At 36.6% G+C, this 22,650-nt stretch overlaps 1 protein-coding gene across 1 annotated transcript; it reads right to left on the bottom strand.

The window, feature by feature from the left end:
• Positions 1 to 11,910: 11,910 nt before the first annotated feature.
• On the bottom strand, positions 11,911 to 20,173 carry Lpar4 (lysophosphatidic acid receptor 4). The gene is made up of 2 exons (XM_051141751.1): positions 20,121 to 20,173; positions 11,911 to 14,243 (listed from the first exon to the last, which is right to left on the bottom strand). The coding sequence occupies exon 2, from the start codon at positions 14,159 to 14,161 to the stop codon at positions 13,049 to 13,051; it is 1,113 nt and encodes a 370-aa protein (XP_050997708.1). The 5' UTR covers positions 14,162 to 14,243; positions 20,121 to 20,173; the 3' UTR covers positions 11,911 to 13,048.
• Between the last annotated feature and the right edge of the window lie 2,477 nt (positions 20,174 to 22,650).

Genomic DNA, 22,650 nt, shown 5'->3' with positions numbered 1-22,650 from the left:
CAGATATTGTTTATAGTGCTGCAATAAACATAGATGTACAAGCATTTCTGTGACATTCTTAAGTAGGTGTCCTAAAGATGGTTTTATATTTATATCTTAGTTGTTTCTGACAAGCATTTTTAAATCTTATTACAAGATTGATGTGTACCATCAGAGCTATCAATGGCAGATTTGAAAGTTCTGTGACAGAAATTAGGCAAAGTGGATAAAATTTTTCTAAATAGGTAAATGAATATAATTTCAGGGATTCTGGGTAGAAAGACAAAAATGAAAGTTTGATTGTAATATTGAACTTGCCTAATAGTTGAGAGCAAAGGAATGTTTTACGAAATAGGCCAAATGCCTTATGAAAAATGGACCATTTATTTTGTGATTAGCATAGACCTAAGAATATAGTAGGGGCTTAATCAAAATGTATTTTATTAATGACTAAAATTTTAATGAATTTCTTGACTGTGAAGACTATGACTTGATTCTTTTTGTAGCCTAAGCACTTATCAGTGACATACAGTAGGTACTCAATGATAGTGGTCTTGACACATGAAAGACAAAAACATGTTCAAGGCATCAATATCTAATAAGTTAATGCTTTTCCCCATAAAAAAGATCTGAACTCTGAAAGAAAAGGGTCCTTTTTAGGACTGTATAGCTATAAACCACAAACTTCAATTCATTTTTCTTATCTCATATTCTGTACATACTTATATAATTGCTAGGTTTGTTGTGGTACCAACTTATCACTGATCAATATAATAATCTGATGAGGTAGAGATTTATATTCCCATTTTTAAACTAAATATTTATTTATGGGTGTGGGGTATACCTGTGCCATAATAACCATGTGAAAGTCCAATCAGAAGATAATTTTCAAGAGTCAGTTTTGTCTTTCCAACTTGTAGCTTCTAGAGATCAAACTCAGGCCATCACTACGCCATCTTTGAGGTCTGATGTTTTTATATAGTTTCACTTTTTAAATTTTATTTTATTAATTTATTCATATTACATCTCAATGGTTATCCCCTTATAGTTTCACTTTTAATGAAGACTTTATATTCCAGAAATGTCAGGTTATTTAACAAAAACCATTTTAAGTACCATGTGAAAAAGTTAAGGTTTGAACCTGCATCTGAGTTCAAAGTAAGTTCTCTTCCTACTGTTTTCTTGTCTCTTACTAGTGAATTATGCAGTGCAACTATCCAGTGAGCAATCAGCTTTCAAGACAAGCAATTCCCTCTGGCTATTTCCAGAGGGGACGAAATTGTCTCTATCTCCAACCAGAAGACACCCTCTTAGAGATGAATGCTTCTTTTCACCAGATCAATATATTTTGCTCCTTCTCACAAACCATAGCTGGGCCTTGGAAACCCTCTTCATAGAATGAAGTTCTTGCCACAAAGTCATTCCTCCCAGAGGGTTCTGTTAAATACATGAACAATGCCTAGAAAATGTCCTGTAAGAAAATACATGCACTATTGACAATCTAGGATACAAAGTCCACAGGCTAAAAGCACATTCCAGGAGGCTTTTTGGACACATTTAATAATATAGTTATTTGCAGAAACAAGTCAAGGGGACTTGAGAAGAATAGAGAATTTTTATGTTTTTTGTTCCTTTCATGGTTCTTTTCTCTTGTTCCTGGGCTTAGGTGTGAGTAGGCCTTTTCCGACCACTCAAGAAGTAACACATTTCCACAATTAGCACTACACAGACACTTGCTGCTCATGAAGCACAGATTTGCAGCTATTTTCATTTGTTTTTCCTTGAGGCAACCAGTGAACAAATATGAGGCAAGCTTGAAATATTTACACAAGGGGAGGGATTCAGAAGCAGACTCTGGAGAGAGTGAAAGTAAGTGACTGTTATTTTCTACAAGCCGTATCCGTTCATGAAGCCTCCATGAATAGTTTAGAAAATGTCCTCTGAAAGGGAGAAGTAGTAGGTTAATGTATAACTAGTAGTCATTAATCTTCTCTCCAGGACTCCTACTTCACTACCCAAATGTATAAGAATATTTAGAAATCACCCTTACCTCCCACCAGAATGAATATTCTCACTGAGACTTAGGTTTACTTGCTAGGAGAGCATCCCAACAAGAAGCTGCAGGAGCTTGGAAGTGCTCTTGCCCTTCCTCAGGATGTACCCCAATCAGCTCCAAGGTCAGAGTAAGGGCAAGATTATATACCATAGCTCATTCAATCTTAATAGATACACAGGATGATATCAATGGTAGCCTTGTTCCCAGGCGCTGTAGTGGCTTGCTTCACTCCTAGGACAAAAGAATAGAGTCCATTATAGAGGAGGCATCTAGGAACCCTATTACAGTAGAAACAGAAGAGAAAATGTATAGGTTTAAAATAAAGCCAAAATCAGCCAAGGACAATACGGGCAGTAAACTTCAAACTCCTACCCAGATCTAGCCAATGGACAGGACATTTTCCACCGTTGAGTGTAGAGTGGGGGGACTGACTTCGACACGAACTCTGGGGCCCCATATTTGACCACATCCCCTTGATGGGGAGGCATGGTGGCACTCAGAGGAAGGATAGCAGGCTACCAAGAAGAGACTTGATACCCTGTGAGCATATACAGGGGGAGGAGGTCCCCCTCAGTCACAGTCATAGGGGAAGGGAGTAGGGGGAAAATGGGAGGAAGGGAGGAATGGGAGGATACAAGGGATGGGATAACTATTGAGATGTAATATGAATAAATTAATTTTTAAAAAAACATAATAAAATATAGCCAAAGGCTACATACATGTGCACATATACATACTCAGGATATATACAAAAGATGGCCAACACAACATGAACTCAGAGGCATTTTGTAGATATTTTTGGTCTCCTATTACTTTGTTTATATTTATCTTACTGGTCCTTTGTATATAATAGCTTCGAATTTCATGTTTTATGGGCTTTATTTTTTGGTGTGTTTCTGTGTTTCTTGTGCTTTTTCTTTGTTTTGATTTTCGCTTTTTTTATTCTTTGTAATTTTTTCATTGCCCATTGGTTTGTTTTTTTTCCTAAAGAGAGAAAAATAAGGCAAAAGCATGAACTTGGATGGATGGGAAGATGGAGAGGATCTGGGAGGAGATGAAGAAGGGGAAATTGTGATCATAATATATTGTATAAATAAAACTTTATTTTCAGCAAAAAAAAAGACTTTAAAATGAAATGAATAGCAAATAAACAAATTCATGATATTGCTGAATAGACTGCTATGAATTTGACAGAGCATGTTAGTGCATTTTCTGTTAGTATCATGTGATACCTGAGGCTGGGTATTTATATAGAAAAGATGATTACTTAGTTCAGTTTTGGAGGTTGAAAGTCCAAACAGCAGAGAGCTGATCTGTTATGGATTCCCCTTTGTATATCACTTGTGGTAGATAGTATAATGGTGGAAATACATGTGAAAGTTACCCATTCCCTGACAATTTAGAAAGCCAGGTAGAGGGAGTGAGCAATAGGACTGTTCTGTTAATAACAGCCCATAAATTATGGCTGAGTCAGAAAAACTGCTTTAATTGGTTTAATCTTTTCTTTTCTGTTTCTTTCTCTTTTCCTTTTCCTTTTTTTTTTTTTTTATGGCACAACACCATTGACCTCCAATTAGTCTTCACCTTCTAAAGATTCTACCATCTCAACACTGCCACTCTGAGAATCAGACATAGCAGGGGTTATTCCATTCTATTGTTGAGTTCCATTTTGACAGTGCATATAACACTTCATATAGTATTTTGGCTTTCTAAAAAGCAACAAAAGAGAACTTTCTTTTTTATTAATTTATTCGGATTACATCTCAATTGTTATCCCCTCACTTGAATCCTCCCGTTCCTCCCTCCCTCCCTCTTTCACCCTATTCCCCTCCCCTAGGTCTGTGACAGAAGGGAACCTCCTCCCCTACCATATGGTCACAACCTATCAAGTCACATCTTGGTAACCTTCTTATTCTTTCTCTAAGTGCTGCCAGCTATCCCCACTAAAAGCAAGTGGTCAAATAAAGAGCACCAGAGTTCATGTCAGAGTCAGTCCCCACTCTCAACTCAACTGTGGATAATGTCCTGTCCCTTGGCTAGATCTGAGTAGGGGTTAAATGTTTACTGCATGTATTGTCCTTGGTTGGTGCAGTAGCTTGAGCAGACCCCCATGGGTCCAGATCATCCCATCATGATATTCTTCTTGTAGGTTTCTAGGACCCTCTGAATCCTTCTATTTCCCTATTCTCCCATACTTTTCTCACCTAGAGTCCCAATAGGAGGTGCCCCTCATCTATCACAGTCTCCTGGTAAGTGAAGACTTTCCCGGGACATTCTTGTTAAGCTAGTGTACAGTTGTAAGTGAGTATATACCATATGGGTCTTTCTGGGTCTGGGTTAACTCACTCAGTATGATCATTTCTAGTCCAATCCATTTGCCCACAAATTTCAGGATTTCCTTGTTTTTATTAGCTAAGTAGTAGTCCATAGTGAAAATGTACCACAGTTTCTTTATCTATTCTTCGACTGAGGGCATTTAGGTTGTTTCCAGGCTCTGGTTATTATGCATAAGGCTGCTATGAACATGGTTGAGCATATGTCCTTGTTGTGTGGTGGAGGATCTTCTGGGTATACTCCAAGGAGTGGAATAGCTGAGTCTTGAGGAAGCCCTATTCCCAGTTTTCTGAGATAGCACCAGATAGATTTCCAAAGTGGCTGTACTAGTTTGCATTCCCACCAGCAATGAAGGAGTGTTCCTCTCTCCCCACATCCTCGCCAGCATGTGGTGTCACTTGAGTTTTTGATCTTAGCCATTCTGATGGGTGTAAGATGGAATCTCAGAGTTGTTTTGATTTGCATTTCCCTGATGACTAAGGAGGGTGAGCATTTCTTTAAGTGTTTCTCAGCCATTTGATATTCCTCTGTTGAGAATTCTCTGTTTAGTTCCAAGCCCCATTTCTCAATTGGGTTATTTGGTTTGGTGGTGTTTAATTTCTTGAGTTCTTTATATATTTTGGATATTAGACCTTTGTCAGATGTAGGGTTGGTGAAGCTCTTTTCGCAGTCTGTAGGCTGTCGCTTTGTTCTTTTGACAGTGCCTCCTGCCTTACAGAAGCTTCTCAGCCTCATGAGGTCCCATTTATTGATTGTTGACTTTAAGGCCTGGGCCGTTGGTGTTCTGTTCAGGAAGTTGTCTCCTGTGCCAATGTGTTCCAGGTTCTTCCCCACTTTTTCTTCTAAGTGACTTAGTGTCTCTGGTTTTATGTTGAGGCCTTTAAACCACGTGGACTTGAGTTTTGTGCGCAGTGATAAATATGGATCTACTTGTATTTTTCTACATGTAGACACCCAGTTAAACCTGCACCATTTGTTAATGATGCTATTCTTTTTCCATTGAATAGATCTGGCTTCTTTGTCAGAATAAGAAATCAGCCCTCTTGCCTTTCTTTCACAAAAACTACTTCTTACAATCATTTCATAGCTAGCATAGCATTTCTACTTGTAGCAACTTTCCCAAATATTGTTGACTGTTCACAGACATAATTTAAGAAAGATATACTGTACACATATCATACATATACACATTTATATCATTATAAAATATGATGTATAAGTGTGTGAGTGAAGTATATGCTATAGACATCCACATATGCACAAGCACATATACATGGGCAGCAAGTTTCATGATGATTGTCAAACATGCTTGAGCACAGTGAATAGTTTGGGGCTCAGAAAATACTGATTTTGTTTGTTAAATTCTGGTTTGAACTTTTTCAACATCAACAAAAACAAGTATATAAAAACGATACTGGTGCTTTTGTACTCTGTAATTTCATTTTAAGAAGTACTAACTTAATTTCTTTTTAATTTACCACATAGTGATTCAGTGAAGATGGCTCTTTTTTTATTGGCTTTAATTGTTGTACCCTGTTTTTCAACTTAGCAAAAGAGTTTTTATTCATTCTTTTTACCACTCACTTAGCTCACAGCCCTAGCTTGCTACTTAGCAGACATATGCCATTTGTCACAGAGGGCTGGGAAAGGCAGAATGAACAGTTTATAGAAATCCACTTCAGTTTGTGAGAACAGCTAATCCCCAGGCACACTCTGCTTCAGGGAGAGATGTGTCAGGCACTAGCTATACTGAAACTTAAACACGAAGCTAAAAATGGCCCAGAATAAACTATATGTACTGTACCGGTTGTGGAAAATACACCGGCACGTGTTTCAGCTGACTAAGAACTGATGAATGTACAGTGGAATGAAAAGTGCTCTTGACAAACCAGATAGTACTACTGATCTTTCTTTTCTCTTCTTGAGATTAATCTGGATGCGAGCAGGAAGAATGGTCAGGAAATAGGTCATTTCTGGTTAGTACTCAAGAGCTAAGCACCTTTCGTCAAGAGACAGCCTGTAGGGAAGTGGAGACTCCAAGAACACATCCATCTCTGATTAACCAGGATAGAATTTGTCTGTCCTTCATGCTTTGGCCAGGCTACAACTCAACGTTTGTTCAAAAACAGGCAGCTATACATTTTCCATATAAATTCCAACTTGGCCCTGTTCATTTACATCCCCTCCCTCATCACACGCCATCCCAGTTCCTCTGAGGTTAGCTGACCAGCGGCTGCAAAGAGACCTTTGCTCCATGAATGCATAATTGCTCATTGATGACTGAACAGGCACTCACTCAAGTCTACCTGACCTAGGGGGAAAAATCCCTGACCATCATCCCAGATGTCCATGTTGGTCAACACAATCTCCATATAATTTATAAGGTATTAAATATCAAAAATAATGGATCTTTTCAGTTAGCATCTTGGCAGATGATGATAGCAGTACATTTTATTTGAGAAGCCAGCACAGACTTCTCCCAGTAAAACTGCAAACAGAAAACTGTGAGCATTGGCCCCAGATCCTCCTAGAAAAAGGCTGCCATTATACTCTATCACAGTTGAGCCTATGTATGTGCCTCCTGGATGGCATCCAATTACATAGCACTTTCCCCTCCCTTCTTGCTTGCTTTTACTTTTTTTCCCCTTCCTTTTTAGTAAAAGCATGTTCTCTGAATGGCTAGACAGTGGTTTATAGTAAAGAAATAGCTTACAAATCAACTAGAGGAATGTGTGCTAAAAGGAATGGGAGCTTTTCAGAATTACCAGTAACAAGATACTTCTTTGTAGTCAACTTTATGTGCTATGTGACATGCCATATGGACTGACAGTTCCAGTCTAATATATAACTCCAAGTCCCAGCAAGTGTCAGGGAGTACAAATTAAATGAAGGGAAGCTGTGAAAGGAAAGGTAGAGTTATTTACTTGGGATCTGAATACAGCTTGAGGGGTTTTTTTTTTTCAGCTTAAGAGTTTTAAATGCACTCAAGACATGTCTTTTGTTGAGCTCTTCCTTTAACATTTTATCGGAGACCCCCTGTATTCTGCAGAAAGATTGACTAATGAGTACAATTTATCTAGGAAGTAGCCAACTGGAATGTAAAACAATGATTATGCTCTTCAGCATACATGTTTTCAGGCATAAAGGAGCTGGAAATGATGTTACACTCAGAAGGAAAAAAGAAGAGTCATGGGATAAACTGAAAGGCAACAGAGTATGTAGCAAGGGCTCTAACATCCGAGAGACCTGACTTCTAGAATTTCCACTTCTATTCATTTCAAGCACATGACTTAAGCATTACTAGTACTGGATACTGTAGTAAAAAGGGGAAAACTTGGTTTCCCTCATGGAGCTTACATTTTATTGGAAAAGTTGCATAGGCAACCAATGAAAAAGAATATCAGAGAGAAAGGGAGGGGTTTCAGGGAACACTAAGAAGAAAATTAAAATAGTGTAACACTGGGAAGTGTGATCAGGGTGCATTATTTGAAGTTCCCAATAATCAATAAAATATTATGTAGGGAGGAAAAGCACTAACTTCCTAATTTTGTGGTAAAGTTTAAGGCAGATAATATATTTAAGACAGAACATGATGTGTGTATGCATTCCGTAAATCTTAGCTGTTTTATTTATATTAGAAAACCTCTCTGCATGCCTGTCAGGCTTCGAATCCAACAGTTCCTAAGGTCCTGCTCCTGTTTAGGTCCTGTTCTTGCAATGTATTAATTGTACCATAGGGCAAGTTACTTGGGTTCATAATGCTTAATTTTTCTTAAATTGCAATAAAAATATCAATGAATACATTCAGGATTCTGTATATGCTACTTTCAGACATATGCAGACATTTAAATGTATGTATTAATATTGTTAGGACTACTCAAACTTATTTTGGCCTCATGTGTAAAGAAGGAATGAGCATCCATTTTGTGAAATATTTTCAAAATAAGTTGGAGTGACTTTTATCCCTCTTCTTAATGGCTAAAATTGCATCGTTAAAAACTTCCTTCTGTTGAACATGATGGCACATACCTATAATTCTAACATTTGGAAGGTGGAAGCAAAAAGACTGTGAGTTTGAGGCCAGCATGGAATACATAGTGAGATCCTGCCATAAAAAGAACAAAAACAGAATACCCACAAGTTCCCGAAGTGGCAGTCTCAGAGCCTGCATGGGTTTGGCTAGGACTTCTGCATATATATATTATGGTTGCGTAGCTTGATGTTCTTGTGGGACTCCCAGCAATGGGAGTTGGGGGGGGGAGTTGTACCTGACTTTTTTGTCTGTGCTTGGGACCTTTCATAGCTATGGATTTTAAGGAACATTCTTTTATTCTCTCAGACAACACATGCCTTGATATGAGGGACTGTGCCTGATCTTCTTATAACTTGTTATATCATGTCTGGTGAATATTCCTGGGAAGTCTGCTCCTTTAATGATTGAAATGGAGAAGTGGATATGGAGGAGAGGGGATGTGAGGGGCAGGGGGACTGGGAGAGGAGAAGAGGGAGGGGAAATTGCAGTCGACCTGTGTTGTCTGAGAGAATAAAAGAATGTTCCTTAAAACCCGTAGCTACAGATGGATATAAAGTGCATGCTTAACTGACACACAGAGTCTGGTCAACCCAGACTCTGCCTTACTAGGCCTATGCTTAGTGTAAGACCCTTCAGAGTCACAATTTTCTAACCTGAGAAAGTGGCCACCCTCACAGTGCTTCATATATATAATGTGTACCATGCAGTGAACACCACAATCTATTTACCCCAAACTAGTTAGCACCATTAGTCTGGCTCAGCATGCATGAGCTCAGAGTTTCAGTGCTAGAACCATAAAGGACTCAGAAGTGACTGAGTCCAGCCTGATCCTTTTATGAATAGACAGATTCAGACATAAAGGGGCGGAGTGATTTGCCTACATGAATAGGAGATCTGAGTAAAAAAAATAAAAATTTGGATTTTTAGCCCAAGTCTCTTTATTATAGCACTGAGTTATCTAGCATGCAGATACTTCTCAGAAAGGGCACTTCTGCTGAGGCATAAACACTCAATGCATACAGACTCAGTACAGATTTTGAACAACAGCTGCCCAGAACTTCATAAGCAATTTCAAACAAACATTTGTTATTGTTCATAACGTCACAATAAAAGTGAGTGCACAGGCCATCTGCTGTATGCGGACTCAGGTGCTTTCAGTTATATACCTGTGAATGGTAGAGCTGGATTGTGAGGCAGCTCTAGCTTTCTCTGCCAAAAATGAGCATGGAGACTGTAAAAATGAAAACTCTCTGTTGTATTTGATGGCACCTAGTCAAATATGTAAAAATTCCTTCACCCCAAACCTCTAGAATTTGAGAGTTTTGACTTGCCTGAAAAGTACCAGCTTGCACTCCTCTCCCTGAATGTAGTGCTTCTCAGGATTCTCAATGAAAGAACTTGAAAAGCCATTGCTGCTGGGCATGTGTGTGCCTATGAGTACGATTGGAGTATGGCCCATCATAGGAACCTACTCTATTGTATTCTCTTTCAATCACTCTAATACCTCTGCATGTTATTACAATGTAGTTAGTTAAATACCTTAATCTGTACAGTTCATGCTTATATTAAAAATGTTTCTTTCTTTGGTGAAAAAGAGAAATTTTTAAAAAAGGAACGTATACTATTGAGGCCCTACCATGAAACAAGGATGGCAAAGGCTGATAGGTGACTTACTATTTACTGCAGCAGTCACTTCTCCCCATCACAACCTCACTGGCACAATTTTTACAGTCCTCTGCATTTAGTCGGATGCCCTTTCTAAGATGAAACCCTGACAGAAGGAATAAAACCAATAGGAGACAAAGGAAAGGAGGTCATTCACAACCCATTGCCACTATGTTAACAGTTTTGTTTATCATTTGATCAGGCAAAAGCAATATTTCTGTAAGTTAAATATTGAAGGGCATAAAAGCCATGGGGAAACAAATAGCTCTGTCACCATGATTTCTGAAGACTTGGTCTAGGAGGTAATTAAAAAATATTTTTAATAAGTTCTTTCTTTGAGGATGGAAAGATAAAGGATAGATATCTTTGGGTGTCCTAAGAACAGAGAATTAAATAAATGCATAATTGACCAAAGTATAATAGCTTAATAATCTAAATGTGTTTTATTACATTTAATAAACATTTAAATGAAAGTTGTAATTACAGCTGAAGGATTACCTGTGCTTATAAATGTAAAATAAACTCAAATTTATATTTAAGTATACATTACAATTTGTTGGTTACATTATTCACATCACCATTTTTATTACTAGCAAATTATATTAAATATAAAAATGAAAATTAACCAAAATAAAGTGAACAATGAAAGAGTAAGCAATAAGAAACATGAAAACTATACAAAAGGAAAACGATCTTAAGATGTATTTTATGTCAATTCAGTTAATATCCAATTCAATGATTTGATACCATAATTCTAAAATTCCCTAAATTTAACAACTAAGAGTACAAAGAATTCACATATAGTTCAATATTACAAAAAAGAAAAGAAAAAATATTGAAGAAAACAAGTTCTGTATACTTTAATTACTAATTTGATCTAACGATACTAACCTAACAACTGAACTTCATCTAACTTAGCCTACTTTTATCTAACTGAGCCTACAACCTTATGTAGTCCAACTACTACCTTTCTTAACAAGACAATATAATGCATAGTTATTTTTAGGAGTTTAAATCATGAATTCATTTTTACTATTGTTCTATTGTTTTAGCAACTTTTTTTTCAGTTAGTTCCTAACCCAAGCCCAAATTCAGCCGTCTTTAAAGTTGCATTGTTCTCACTGATTTTTACTTTTTTTTTTTTTTCAAGCCTACATATCACCAGAAAGAAAAACAGATTAAGGAATTTCAAGAATTTGCTCATTGTTTTGGGATTTTTACCATTTCATCATTGTTTTGTGGTTTTTACTTTAACCACTCTCTGGCACAAGTTCAGCAATATACAAAATGCATTATTTCTGGAAGTTTACTTGAAAACTCTGGGCATTCTTAAAATTGCCACATTTTCTAAGTATTTTTTAAGCAGACCGATGCACATTTAAGGTACATCAGAAAAGTTAGCATTATGAAGACTTATTTTTGTTCCTGTTAAGTGAGTTACAGAAAGGATTCTTCTTCTTTTATAAATTTTAAAATAATGTTTTTATTCATTCTTCTTAAACTTGGTGCCAGTTTAGCAGTTTCTTAGGCATATTTTAATCCAAGGCATGCATCATTTGAAATTTGTAGCACTTGGAAATGCTATAGATGCATATGAATGGATGGCTTAAATTCGGAGGTGCTTGTTTTATTTGTTTTATAAGGGTTTGTTTTGGAAATTATGCATTTTTCTCTAATTCAATCTTGTCCCAGACACAATTTTAGCAGATTTCTAATTGAATTATGCTAAAGGTTTATTAAAATGGCATAGTATTTTTAAGTTTATAGAACTTCAAAAGTAATAAAACAGTAATGAATGTGTTAGGAACTATTTTTTTGTTATTTGTTTTTTTTTTTCCCCTTTTCTAGTTTTGTGAGGTTTTTTTGTTAATTCTTTTTTTCTTTTTCTTTTAATGTACATATGTTTTTCAATATGCTCCCGACCTGAGCACAAACTTAGTAGCACCTTGGCTACAATGCGCTCCAAATTTTTACAGAAAAAAAAAGAATATGCATTTCAAAGTTACAACTATCTAATCCCAACCTCAAGAACTACTATTACAAGCTATAAGATATCTTGCTATTATTTTGTTCACTTCTCTTTTCAATTTGCTCCTGACCTGGGCACAAATGTAGCTCTCTGGCTGTACTGTGTCCTAACACTTAATATGAAGAATAAATATTTTCTACAACTAGGCCCCACCCCTATAAAGGATAAGTGAAAGTATTAAGAAATAATATAGTGTTGGGTAAAGTTTTTTAATTGACACTGTAATTTTATGATTTTTCCATTTTGCACCTGCCAGGCACATGTAGCAGCTTTCAGGTTTAACAATTTCATATGAAAATCTAGTATTGTTTTCAAAAAGAATGTTTTAAAAGATGACATTAACTGTGGTTATAGGTGTGTAAATGTTATCTACATTCCAAATTTTCCCACCCATATTCACTCAAACATTTTAATTTTGTTTTCAAATTCTAGATAAAATTTGCCAATTCTTTTAAATTAAACACATTTCTCTTTCTCAACATTTCTTATTAACATTAGGTAAAAATAAGTTCTTTTAGTAAAATAAATTCAATGATAATTCAAAAAAGGAAAAAAGTACTAGCATACATCAGTAGTAACACAAACATTTTTAAATAATCCCTGAATTTGTTCTATATTTATAGGCCCAACCCAATTACCAAAATTACTGGAATGCCTTTTTAAGTTTTAAAGTAACCCCCACATCACTAAAAGTCAAGACCACTGGCCATTTATATAATGAAAATTCAACTCAACAGAAGAGTTTGATGATCTGTTTTGGTTGCTGTAATTAGACTTGACCTATAATTACTGAACAAAACAGAATATGTACAATAAGTGTTCAAACAATGTATCTGACTGTATTTGGTACTTTATTCTCGGTATCATTAGCTTCAATTTGTTTCTCTTATTTATAGCATAGAAAAAAGTCATAGGAGACACTGTAGCTGAATCTGAAAGACAATTCTCGTACCTAGAAAGTGGATTCTATCATTAATTCACCACCATTATTTGTTGTTTGATCACTAACTTCCTCTTGAATAGCTGGAAGGGAAGGCTTTGGGGTCAGAGGTGTCTCAGTCTTAAACAGGGACTCCATTCTTATATGTGTATTGATATAGAAGGATTTCTGAAAGGATTCAAGGGTGAAATAGTAGATAAAAGGATCAAAGCAACAATTCAGAGTTGCAAGGCACAAGGTGATTGGGTACATGATCTTTGCAAACCTTTCCAATAAACAATTAGTAATGGCTTGAGAACGTACCAAAGCATATAAAAAGAGAACAGAGTTGTACGGTACAAAGCACACCACAAAAACTGCCATATGCACTGTGATCATCTTCAACACTTTCTTCTTATTGGTTCCAATTTGAGACAATGTTGCCGGTTTTCGGAGTGTTCTCAGCACCACAGAAGAGCAGGAAACATTCAATATCAGAGGAATGATGAATCCGACAACTTCAATGAATATGGTGATTTTGGACAGATACGTCTTCCAGACACGTTTGGAGAAGCCTTCAAAGCAAGTAGTGGTCGTGTTGTTGACGTTAGTGGTGGAAAACAAAGAGGCTGAAATACCACCACTGAGGACTAGGATCCAGACTCCAGCACACACAATGGCAGAATTCCTCCTGGTCCTAATGGTACGAGATCGGAAGGGATAAACAATGGCTAGAAAACGATCCACACTGATGCAAGTAAGGAAGAGCATGCTCCCATAGATGTTGGTGAGGAATGCAGTCCCTGAGATCTTACAGAGGGTGTCACCAAAAGGCCAGTGGCGATTAAAGTTGTAAAATATTTTGAAAGGTAGGGTACAGACAAAAAGCAAATCAGAGAGGGCCAGATTGGTGATGAAAATAGCGGTCTCACTTCTCATTTTCATGCGGAAGCAGAAGACAAACAGGGAGGCACTGTTGGTTATTAGACCCAGGATGAACACAACACTATAGACAGCACCATTTAAATTATACTTGAAGGAATCATCAACAATGCAAGTATTATTGGCAGTTGCATTGCCCAACCTGGGTCTGAGACTTGAATTTAAATCTTGGAATTGGAAGTCAATAAATCTTCTGTCACCCATGGATTTTTTTTTCCCGGAAAGCCTGCTAGCTGCAGGTGTTCACCACTCTTGACACTAGGGACCAGTAGAGAATGTTTTCTTCCTATGAGAGACAAGACAGAATAAGTCACCAAATCTGTCTTTCCTCCAAAATTTCTATGGAATAAAATATATGCTGCCCATTCATCCAGGCAAGAAAATATATGCACTCTATTTGACTTGACAAGTACTTTTTGATCATCTACCACATCTTCATTCTACTACAAAGGATATATTGAAGAAATGGGAGAGATCACACAATACAGTAAACACAGAATTGCAAAGAATATGAATAAAGTATATATTATTCAAGGGGGAAAATCAAAGAATACTTAATAGCTAAGGTGCTGCTAATGTGGAATTTGTAGATCCCCGCTATCAACTTTCAAAATATGTTGGAATTGGAAGAGGATTTGAATGATAATTCAAGATTACAAATCACATCTTTGACTCCTAAACCATAAATTTTTCAAGTTACTCAAATGTTACTCCTCAATATTATTAAAATACCTTGTCTGATTATGAACTCTATTGTATAAGACAGCATGTAGATATAAAGCTTCTTGTGCATGCTCTAAAAAGTTATCAATAATCCACTAAAGCAATATATTGGTTTAACTTTTAATTGTAAAGCAGAATCTCAGAAGACATAATCCCTTAGTTAATTAAATCTGTTAGCTAAGATTTTTTTATTGCTTGATCCCGACACAAAATGAATTCTGTATATTTTTATAAAAGAGAAGAAATATGAAGTTAGGTGTTTAGGAGTAGGAATTGGGGAGGAACTGGGAGAAGGAAAGAAATATGAGCAAAATAGATTGTCTGAAATTTTTTCAAAGGTTAAAAAATAAATGCATTCCTTCATTGTGTTACATTAGATGGCCATTCTGAAGAAGAGATTAAAATATCCAACTACTCATTTCCTTCCGTCACTACATGATTCTCTCTCTTAGGCTATACCCTGAGCCTAGCATATATATGTTCCTTTTCTTCATCCACTCCTTTTCCAGTATCCATGCCTTCATCTGCTAAAATGGACCTGGTCAATATCAGCTTTTTTCATCAAACGCAAATGACAGTTGGGTGTGGTGGATCATGCCTATCACCTCAGACACTTAGGCCTAGGCAGGAGAATTCTCATTTGAGCCCAGCTTGGGCTACAGAGTGACTCCTAGGTCAGATTAGACTACATCTTCAGACCCTGTCTCAGTGTCAAGAACAAAAGTTTCCAAATGGGATGTCAAAGTTGAGCACAACCAGAACAGCCTCCTTATATCTCATTGTACAAAATCTGATCTGGCTATCTAGTGGCTTTCTTTCCAACACAGTTTATATATGTGGTAGCCATTAACTCAATTGTCTGCTTAAATATTTAGAGGCCAACAGAGTTTGAAGATACATGTAGAAATTTTACCAACTTTCTCCTGGGTTAATAGCTACCAACTTTCTCCATTGGTTAGTCTGTCTTTCAAATGTGTCCTATAATCCATGGTGGATTAAGTAGCTGTTGAATGATTCTAGGGATATGAAATGACATAGGCTGTAATGGGTTTTCACACGGTTATGTTGTAAAATGCAAATGGCTGTTTTCTGAATTGATTTCCTCTTCACTCTTCCCTTCTAGGCACCAAGGAAACAAGTCAACAGACCTCTGTATGTATTAGAGAAGAGAGTAAAGGAGAACCCTGCTAGAAACATGGAGGACTGAAGTCACCTCAAGGCTCTGACTTGAGATAAACATACTCAGCTTGAGAAAGTCACTCACTGCAGTACCCAGAGGGAGAGATGACTTCCAAAATACTGAGTAAACACTTGGGGCTATCATTTTAATAGTGTCCCAGTTTCAATTGGAACTTGCTATCCTGAACTGTCATTCAGTAAGTCTTTATGAAGTCATTCACCTAAAATCACATCCCTTCTTGACCATTTCATCACATAGAGCCAGCTCAACGTTTCCCCAAAGCAACCTTGAGGTACAAAAGCAAAGTATAGTAGGGACCTTGACCAAAAAAAGTCTAACAGAGATGGTCTGGATAAGGAATAAATAAAAATAAGCAGGAAAATCAGAGATAAGATGATAAAGAACATGCCCAAAAAAGATAAAAGGAGGTATGGAGAGAAAGAAGGGAAGAAGAGGTTAGAAAATGGAACTTTTCTGGACCATCTACTTTGTACTAAGAGTCTTGAGAAGGGTTCCTCTAGTTCCATCCTTACTACTTTGCCTTATCCTTTCCATGTTTGCCAGATGAAAGAATAGTTTCCAATTGCTGTATTTAAAGGACACAGAAGCCAATCAGCTGAAACAGAAAGAGCCTCAAAAGCCTCAGTCAATGGTGCTCATAGCTACAGACACAAGTTTTTGTTGTTTCTGTTTTTATTTACAGCAGTGTTTACCAGTGTAGTGGTAGAAAAAAAATAAGGCTAAACTTCTCAATCTCTTGAGTCACTTTATTTACTATTTTAATTCTGGTATTATCTATTAGTCCAGAAGAGTCATGTACACAAAAAACACTATCTACATTTTAAAAATTCATTGCTGGAAGAAATCAAGACAGCAAAAGAAATAATTTCCCATTAGCATAATCATATACATTTATGAGGCTATAAGACCAAACATTAAAATGAGATTTCATTCATGATCTCTTGGATCTACCTTATACAATAAGCACTGCCAGGAAATTTTCTTTACTTGGTAAGAAAAAAAGAAGGCTTCTCACCTCTTTCCAGAGTCCCCTCCAGCTTTATCCTCTTGTTATATCTATGCCCAGAGTGACACTAGCTCCCTGGCTATGTCTTATTTTATACTTTCCTAGATGAGTATTCTGAATTGCTGAGTTTTGTATCCTACTTTTACATTGATTTTTTCAGAAATACAATCATGTTATTTTATTTAATTCACATTATTTTAAATTTTATATTTATGGAGTGCAATATGATTTATAAATGATACCTATTTATATTGATGCAATATAAGGTGATTAAATCACATCGATTAATGCATCACCACAGTTCAGTTTTGTATGCCCCAAAATATACACATTATACCCACAGCAGGCAGGCTGTAAATGTAGGACATGTCTACTCTGCTGTGATGGGTAATCAAAACCTATGGGAAAGAGAGGCCCACAGACAAGAAAGCAGTACACTCTCACTCCTAAAGAGAGGGCATGGGAGAACTGCCACTATGGTCCTATTCATAGATTCTCCTTGCTTGAACACACACCACCTTTGCTGTCTAGCAGGGAGGGTGTGGTGTCGGGTCTTAACACAGCACTGGAAGCAGAAAAATCTATTTCTGACTCAGACACCAGCTCACTCTGTAACTTGGCTACACTGTTTTCTCTTTCCTGAATAAACATTACCACTGAGCCTCACAGCTGAAGGTAGGAAGATTCAACAGGGCATATGAGTAGTTTGCTGAGCTTGCCAGCTCCAGCCCTACCACAAAGAAACATCAAAGCCTGTTCCTCTCACCCATGCCTAGAAGTCTCTATGTGTCTTTCTTGGTATCTCTAACTTTGTATTAGAAATGTATTCTTCTGTTAACCTTTTAAAAGTTCCCCCTTGGGTTTGAACCCTTAATTACACAATTTATTCATAACAGAACAATGCTGAAAGGTGCCCGCACTGAATATCCCACATAGAGCTCCAGTTTTTAAACATGAGAATAGTATTTCCCTCTTGAGGTGACTATGAAGAATAAAAAATATTCAAGAAACAGGGCCTGTTTTCTTTTTTCCTAAATGTTTAGCATAGTGTCCACTAGATGTACAGGTCGATACTTGAGTATTCAAAGAGATAAAGAAAGAAAAATGGTTTACATACTTAATTGTATCTCCTACTATGAACATCAGACTATTGTTTTGTGAAGATGTTTATAACCAATTATTCCAATATAGTGAACTAGAGGGATCAGTGTTGGTTAGATAGACATATTTGCATTGATAATGGTTAGAACTCAGGTCAGCTGGAGGTTGATCAAGATGAAATCCAAAGGGGCAGCAAGATGGCTTAGCTGCACTTAAGGCACTTAAAACCAAACTTGACTACCTGAGCTCAATTCCTGGGCCCCCATGTGGTGGAAGGAACCGACTCTCGCAAGTAGTCCCGACTTCCATATACACCATGGTATTCAAATGTGCGTGCATGTTCAACACAACACAACACAACACACACACATGAGAGAGAGAGAGACAGAGAGACAGAGACAGAGATAGAGAGACAGAGAGAGACAGAGAATAAAATGTAAAAATTTAAAAAGAGATCTGAGTGTAAGACTCAATGGGAAGAAGTATAAGAGTGGGTAAGTGGGAGTAAAGAGAAAGAAAATGTTATATACATTCGTGAAAATGTCAGAGAAATTATTTTGTACAATTATTAGACAATAATGAAATATTTATACAATAAAAAATAATCTGATCATCAATTTATTTTTGACTACTAGTGCCCATTCAGCGAGTTCATAATAATGTTCATTTTTTTCCTCTTTTCCCCTTTTTCTGATGACATATACCATGTTTGAAATTTGAGAGACCACTAGATGAAGAAGAGATGCTTTTGGGACCTATAAGGATTATTAAATATTTAGATTACTTTATAACCTGCTAAACTTTCAGAAGTTCTATTGAAAACAATATTATAAATGCCAATACCCTAGAAAGTCTTGACTCACCTTGTTCCCTGCCAAATACAGTCCAGAGTCCAGTAAAATAAATCTCTGAAGGTGGAGTCGACTCAAATTGTTTTACTTTGCTCCAGTTCTTAATGTGGTTAGGTCAAGTTAGAGTGCTTGTGATCCCTTTATAAAGCATTTGGTTTTTCTGCTCTGGTCAAAGCTTATGAAAGCTGAAGTCTATTGTGTCCTTGAGTATAGAATTGTATAGCAGCAAATCAAAGTAAATTCAAAATCATTCTGCTAGAGCAATGGGAACTACATCCAGACTTTTCTCCTCAAACAAGTGGTTGCTAACAGATAAGATTCCTGATGGCAACAATATAGGCCAAGTTACAGGCATAGGTCACACCTGGTTCCAATTTATGTTCCTATGCACTGGTTAATATTGATGCATAGCAATTGCATGTTTTTGAACAGTTAACATCTATTTTAAAACAGAACCTGGTTTTCACTGAGATAATTAAGATTATTTCTGTCACCATGGAAAACTAGATTATCTGAAGACATCAAGAAAGGGCAGAACCTTCAATATGATCAGATCTCACCTTCAGTGGCTAAATTCATCATATTTTTATTTTTCACCAAAAGAACTAACCCTTCACCTGATGGCACAGGCCAACCCGCAGGGAATATTGGGGTCTAGTGCTCAATATGATGGGACCAGAAGATTGCATCAGAGCTACTAAAGCAGACTGTTCCCTAGTACCTAGTTATAGAGTAAGAAAAACTGCAGAGAAATTGCACAATCTAATGTGATGAAATTGTCTAGAGTCTTAAGACTCAATATCTCATCTCAGTAGAAGCCCCAGACATGTACAGAACATTATCGGGTGTTCCAGAAATATCTCATTTCCAAATTCTGCAAGACTTATAAATGCCAACAGGACTCAGATTTATCTCTGTATCTAAACACACCAATTATTAATCAGTTTGAACACAAATTCATTTGCTAAGCTTGGATACTAGTACTGATCAAATGAATAAAAGCATGCCTGGAATCTATGCATCTATCTATCTATCTATCTACATACCTACCTACCTACCTATCATCTGTCTGTTAATGGCAAAGAAGAATTGAGTCAAAGAATTAACATTCATCTTCAACAAAATTGCCTGGATCATAATAAACAACCAGAATGCCTCTACTTCCTCTATTTATTCTGGAACTTTGAATCACATGATCTGTAATCACATAGAAGCACTAGTTTAAAAAGAATTGAAGAAAAAATGAAAATAAAAAGGTGAATTCCGAACAATGGTACTTACATTAGTTCAAACCAAATTCTGGCACCAATTTTATCTTAGACTTGGATAGTCAACTAATTTTCTGGAGGCAGATGATCAAGATTTCCTCAATTGAGCTCTGTAGAATAGAATGCGACAATAATGTTCCATAAAGACAGCTTCTCAATAAACTGTATGCCAAGACTATAAGATAGAAAAAATATTACATAATATAAACCAGTGTGTGTAAGAACCAACTTATTTCCAGATAATAATAAATATTTTTATTTCATTATACCAACCCTATCATTGCTGCAGGCATATATTATTAGTGAGTATTCACAATATTTAGTGAAGCCTAAAATTTAAATGAGTAACTTAAAATCATTTAAAGATAATCAGTGACAAAAATCATAAAAGTACTCCTACTCACACACACACACACACAAAAATAAATGAAGAAAGATTTCTTTGGTTGTCTCAAGTTATATTGGTATGTTTTCTGTTGTTTTTTTCCTTTTCCTTTCTTGTCCTCTGGTAACAACTGTTATGATTGGATAAAAGGAAAAAGGAAGGAAGACAGGGACAACAGGTGAGGATTCCATTGCCTGTCTCTAGCCTGCAACCCCATTAAACTTCTTTCCCTCCTGAACTGTATGAGAAAACCTTCCACTACTAGGTATTTATATACTTACTGGAACTCATATGTTTTCCTAAGGATTCTTAAACATGCCTAACATAGCATATATGTACATTGAAAATCACAACTCTGTACAGCATGCTCATATAAAACAAGATAGCACCGCACTGGAATTCTTACAAGGGCACCTACATTTGTCTCCAACTCATTGTAGTACTTGTAAAGCATAATTATCTACTAGTACAAACTGATACTGTTCTTAGAGCCATCTTTTTCTAAACAAACATTAACCTAAACAAGGCAGGCTGGCCAATGGCCCAACAACTCTCTTGCAATGATTTTTGTCACATAAGAAACAAAATAAATAAAACCATTAAACAACATAAAATACACAGAGATCATCTTATTACTAAAGAGAATTGATTTTCATTGTCCTCCAGAGAGTAATAGTCCTGAAATGAAATCAATATTACTGTTTTGGCTTGCCATAAAAAAAAAAATGAGATATAAGCATTTCTTTCTTTTATGAACCACCTTCTTGGTGTAGATTATACATAGGACTCTTAATTGGAATACAGAAAAATTGGGAGGTCAAGTACCTAGAATTTTCATAACTGGTATTGATTTAATGTCCTCATCACAAATGCACTGTGAGACAGTGAGCAGAAGTTATTTTCTAGGCCTCAGTTTCTCTTCACTTTCCATATTTGGCACTGACTGAAAGAAGCCTTCAACTGGTGCCATGGTAGTATCTTCACTGGCTGTTCCTGTCTGTCAGTTACTTTCACCTGCTTCTGCTTGTCATGACCAAAAAAAAAAATCCTAAAATCCTGTAACAAGAGTCATTATTTTTATTAGGCCTAATGCAATAATTGATATGTTTATTTGAATGTCAGAAATAAGTAGTATTAATTACTGCCAGAAGCTTACTTAGAATTACAGAGCAAAATGGCATTTACATCCCAAAGCCTCCCTCATTCCCTCATCTTCTGTAATGTCTATTTAACAGGCATATCACCTTTAATTCTGGAGGTCTCAGCTCTTTAGTCCTACATGATCACCTTGCCCCTTACCATTACCATATGGTGTTAACATCCAACTCCAGATTATAACTCTGCAGAATCAATAGACTACCTTTGTACTGTTCTTATCAATTGTTTATCCCCTAAAGACTGAGACTGGATTCTCAGTGCTGAGTGGCCTTCGATGAAGTTCCCAATTTTCAGTCCCAAAACAAACAATTGCACGCTTTTCTCTTCCCCACTCCAGAAGGCCCAGAACAGACTGTATATGATGACAGATTAGAAGGCAGTGACCAAATCACAGCAATGGCAGCAAACCTCAGTGCATTTTCTCCCACAAAGGAAATTGAATAGACCAAACTTTGTCTAAGCCTGGCCTGAGAGTTGCTATGAGATGAGACATCTATCTCCCCAGACCTCTTTAAATTTGAGAACACCCATTCTGAAAGGCTGCCCTGATTGTTCCAAAGGGGTTTGCATTCACAGCTCACTCTGATTGGCAGCAGGAGGTGCTTTAGAATGTAGAAGCCATGAGGCTTATCAGCTGAACTCATCTTTTGCAAGAGTGCAACTTCTCATTTCCAACAAGGCAAAGGGATTTAGAATCTAGTTTTGATGGGGCAAGCTGTTGGAATCTTGTTCTGAAAAATAAGTATGTGGTAAAGGCACTAGGTAATTCTGATTGTAAGCTTTTATTGATGTTTTTTATGTTACTCAAGGAGAAAGAAAGATGACATAATTTAGTAAAGCAGCAAAATTAATAACACCATCAAACTTTGCCATATTCTAATTTTTCAACTCCTCAAGGTCTTTTTCCCACACAGAAATCATGGTAAATTACATTGCTGCATTTCCTTCCAAAACAGAAATTACTTAACATACATTACTAATTAATTCAACAAGTCTTTTC

This window comes from Acomys russatus, chromosome X (assembly GCF_903995435.1).
Source record: "Acomys russatus chromosome X, mAcoRus1.1, whole genome shotgun sequence".
NCBI lineage: Eukaryota > Metazoa > Chordata > Mammalia > Rodentia > Muridae > Acomys > Acomys russatus.
The sequence above is the reverse complement of the archived record's forward strand: the minus strand, read 5'-3'. Positions and strand labels throughout refer to the sequence as shown.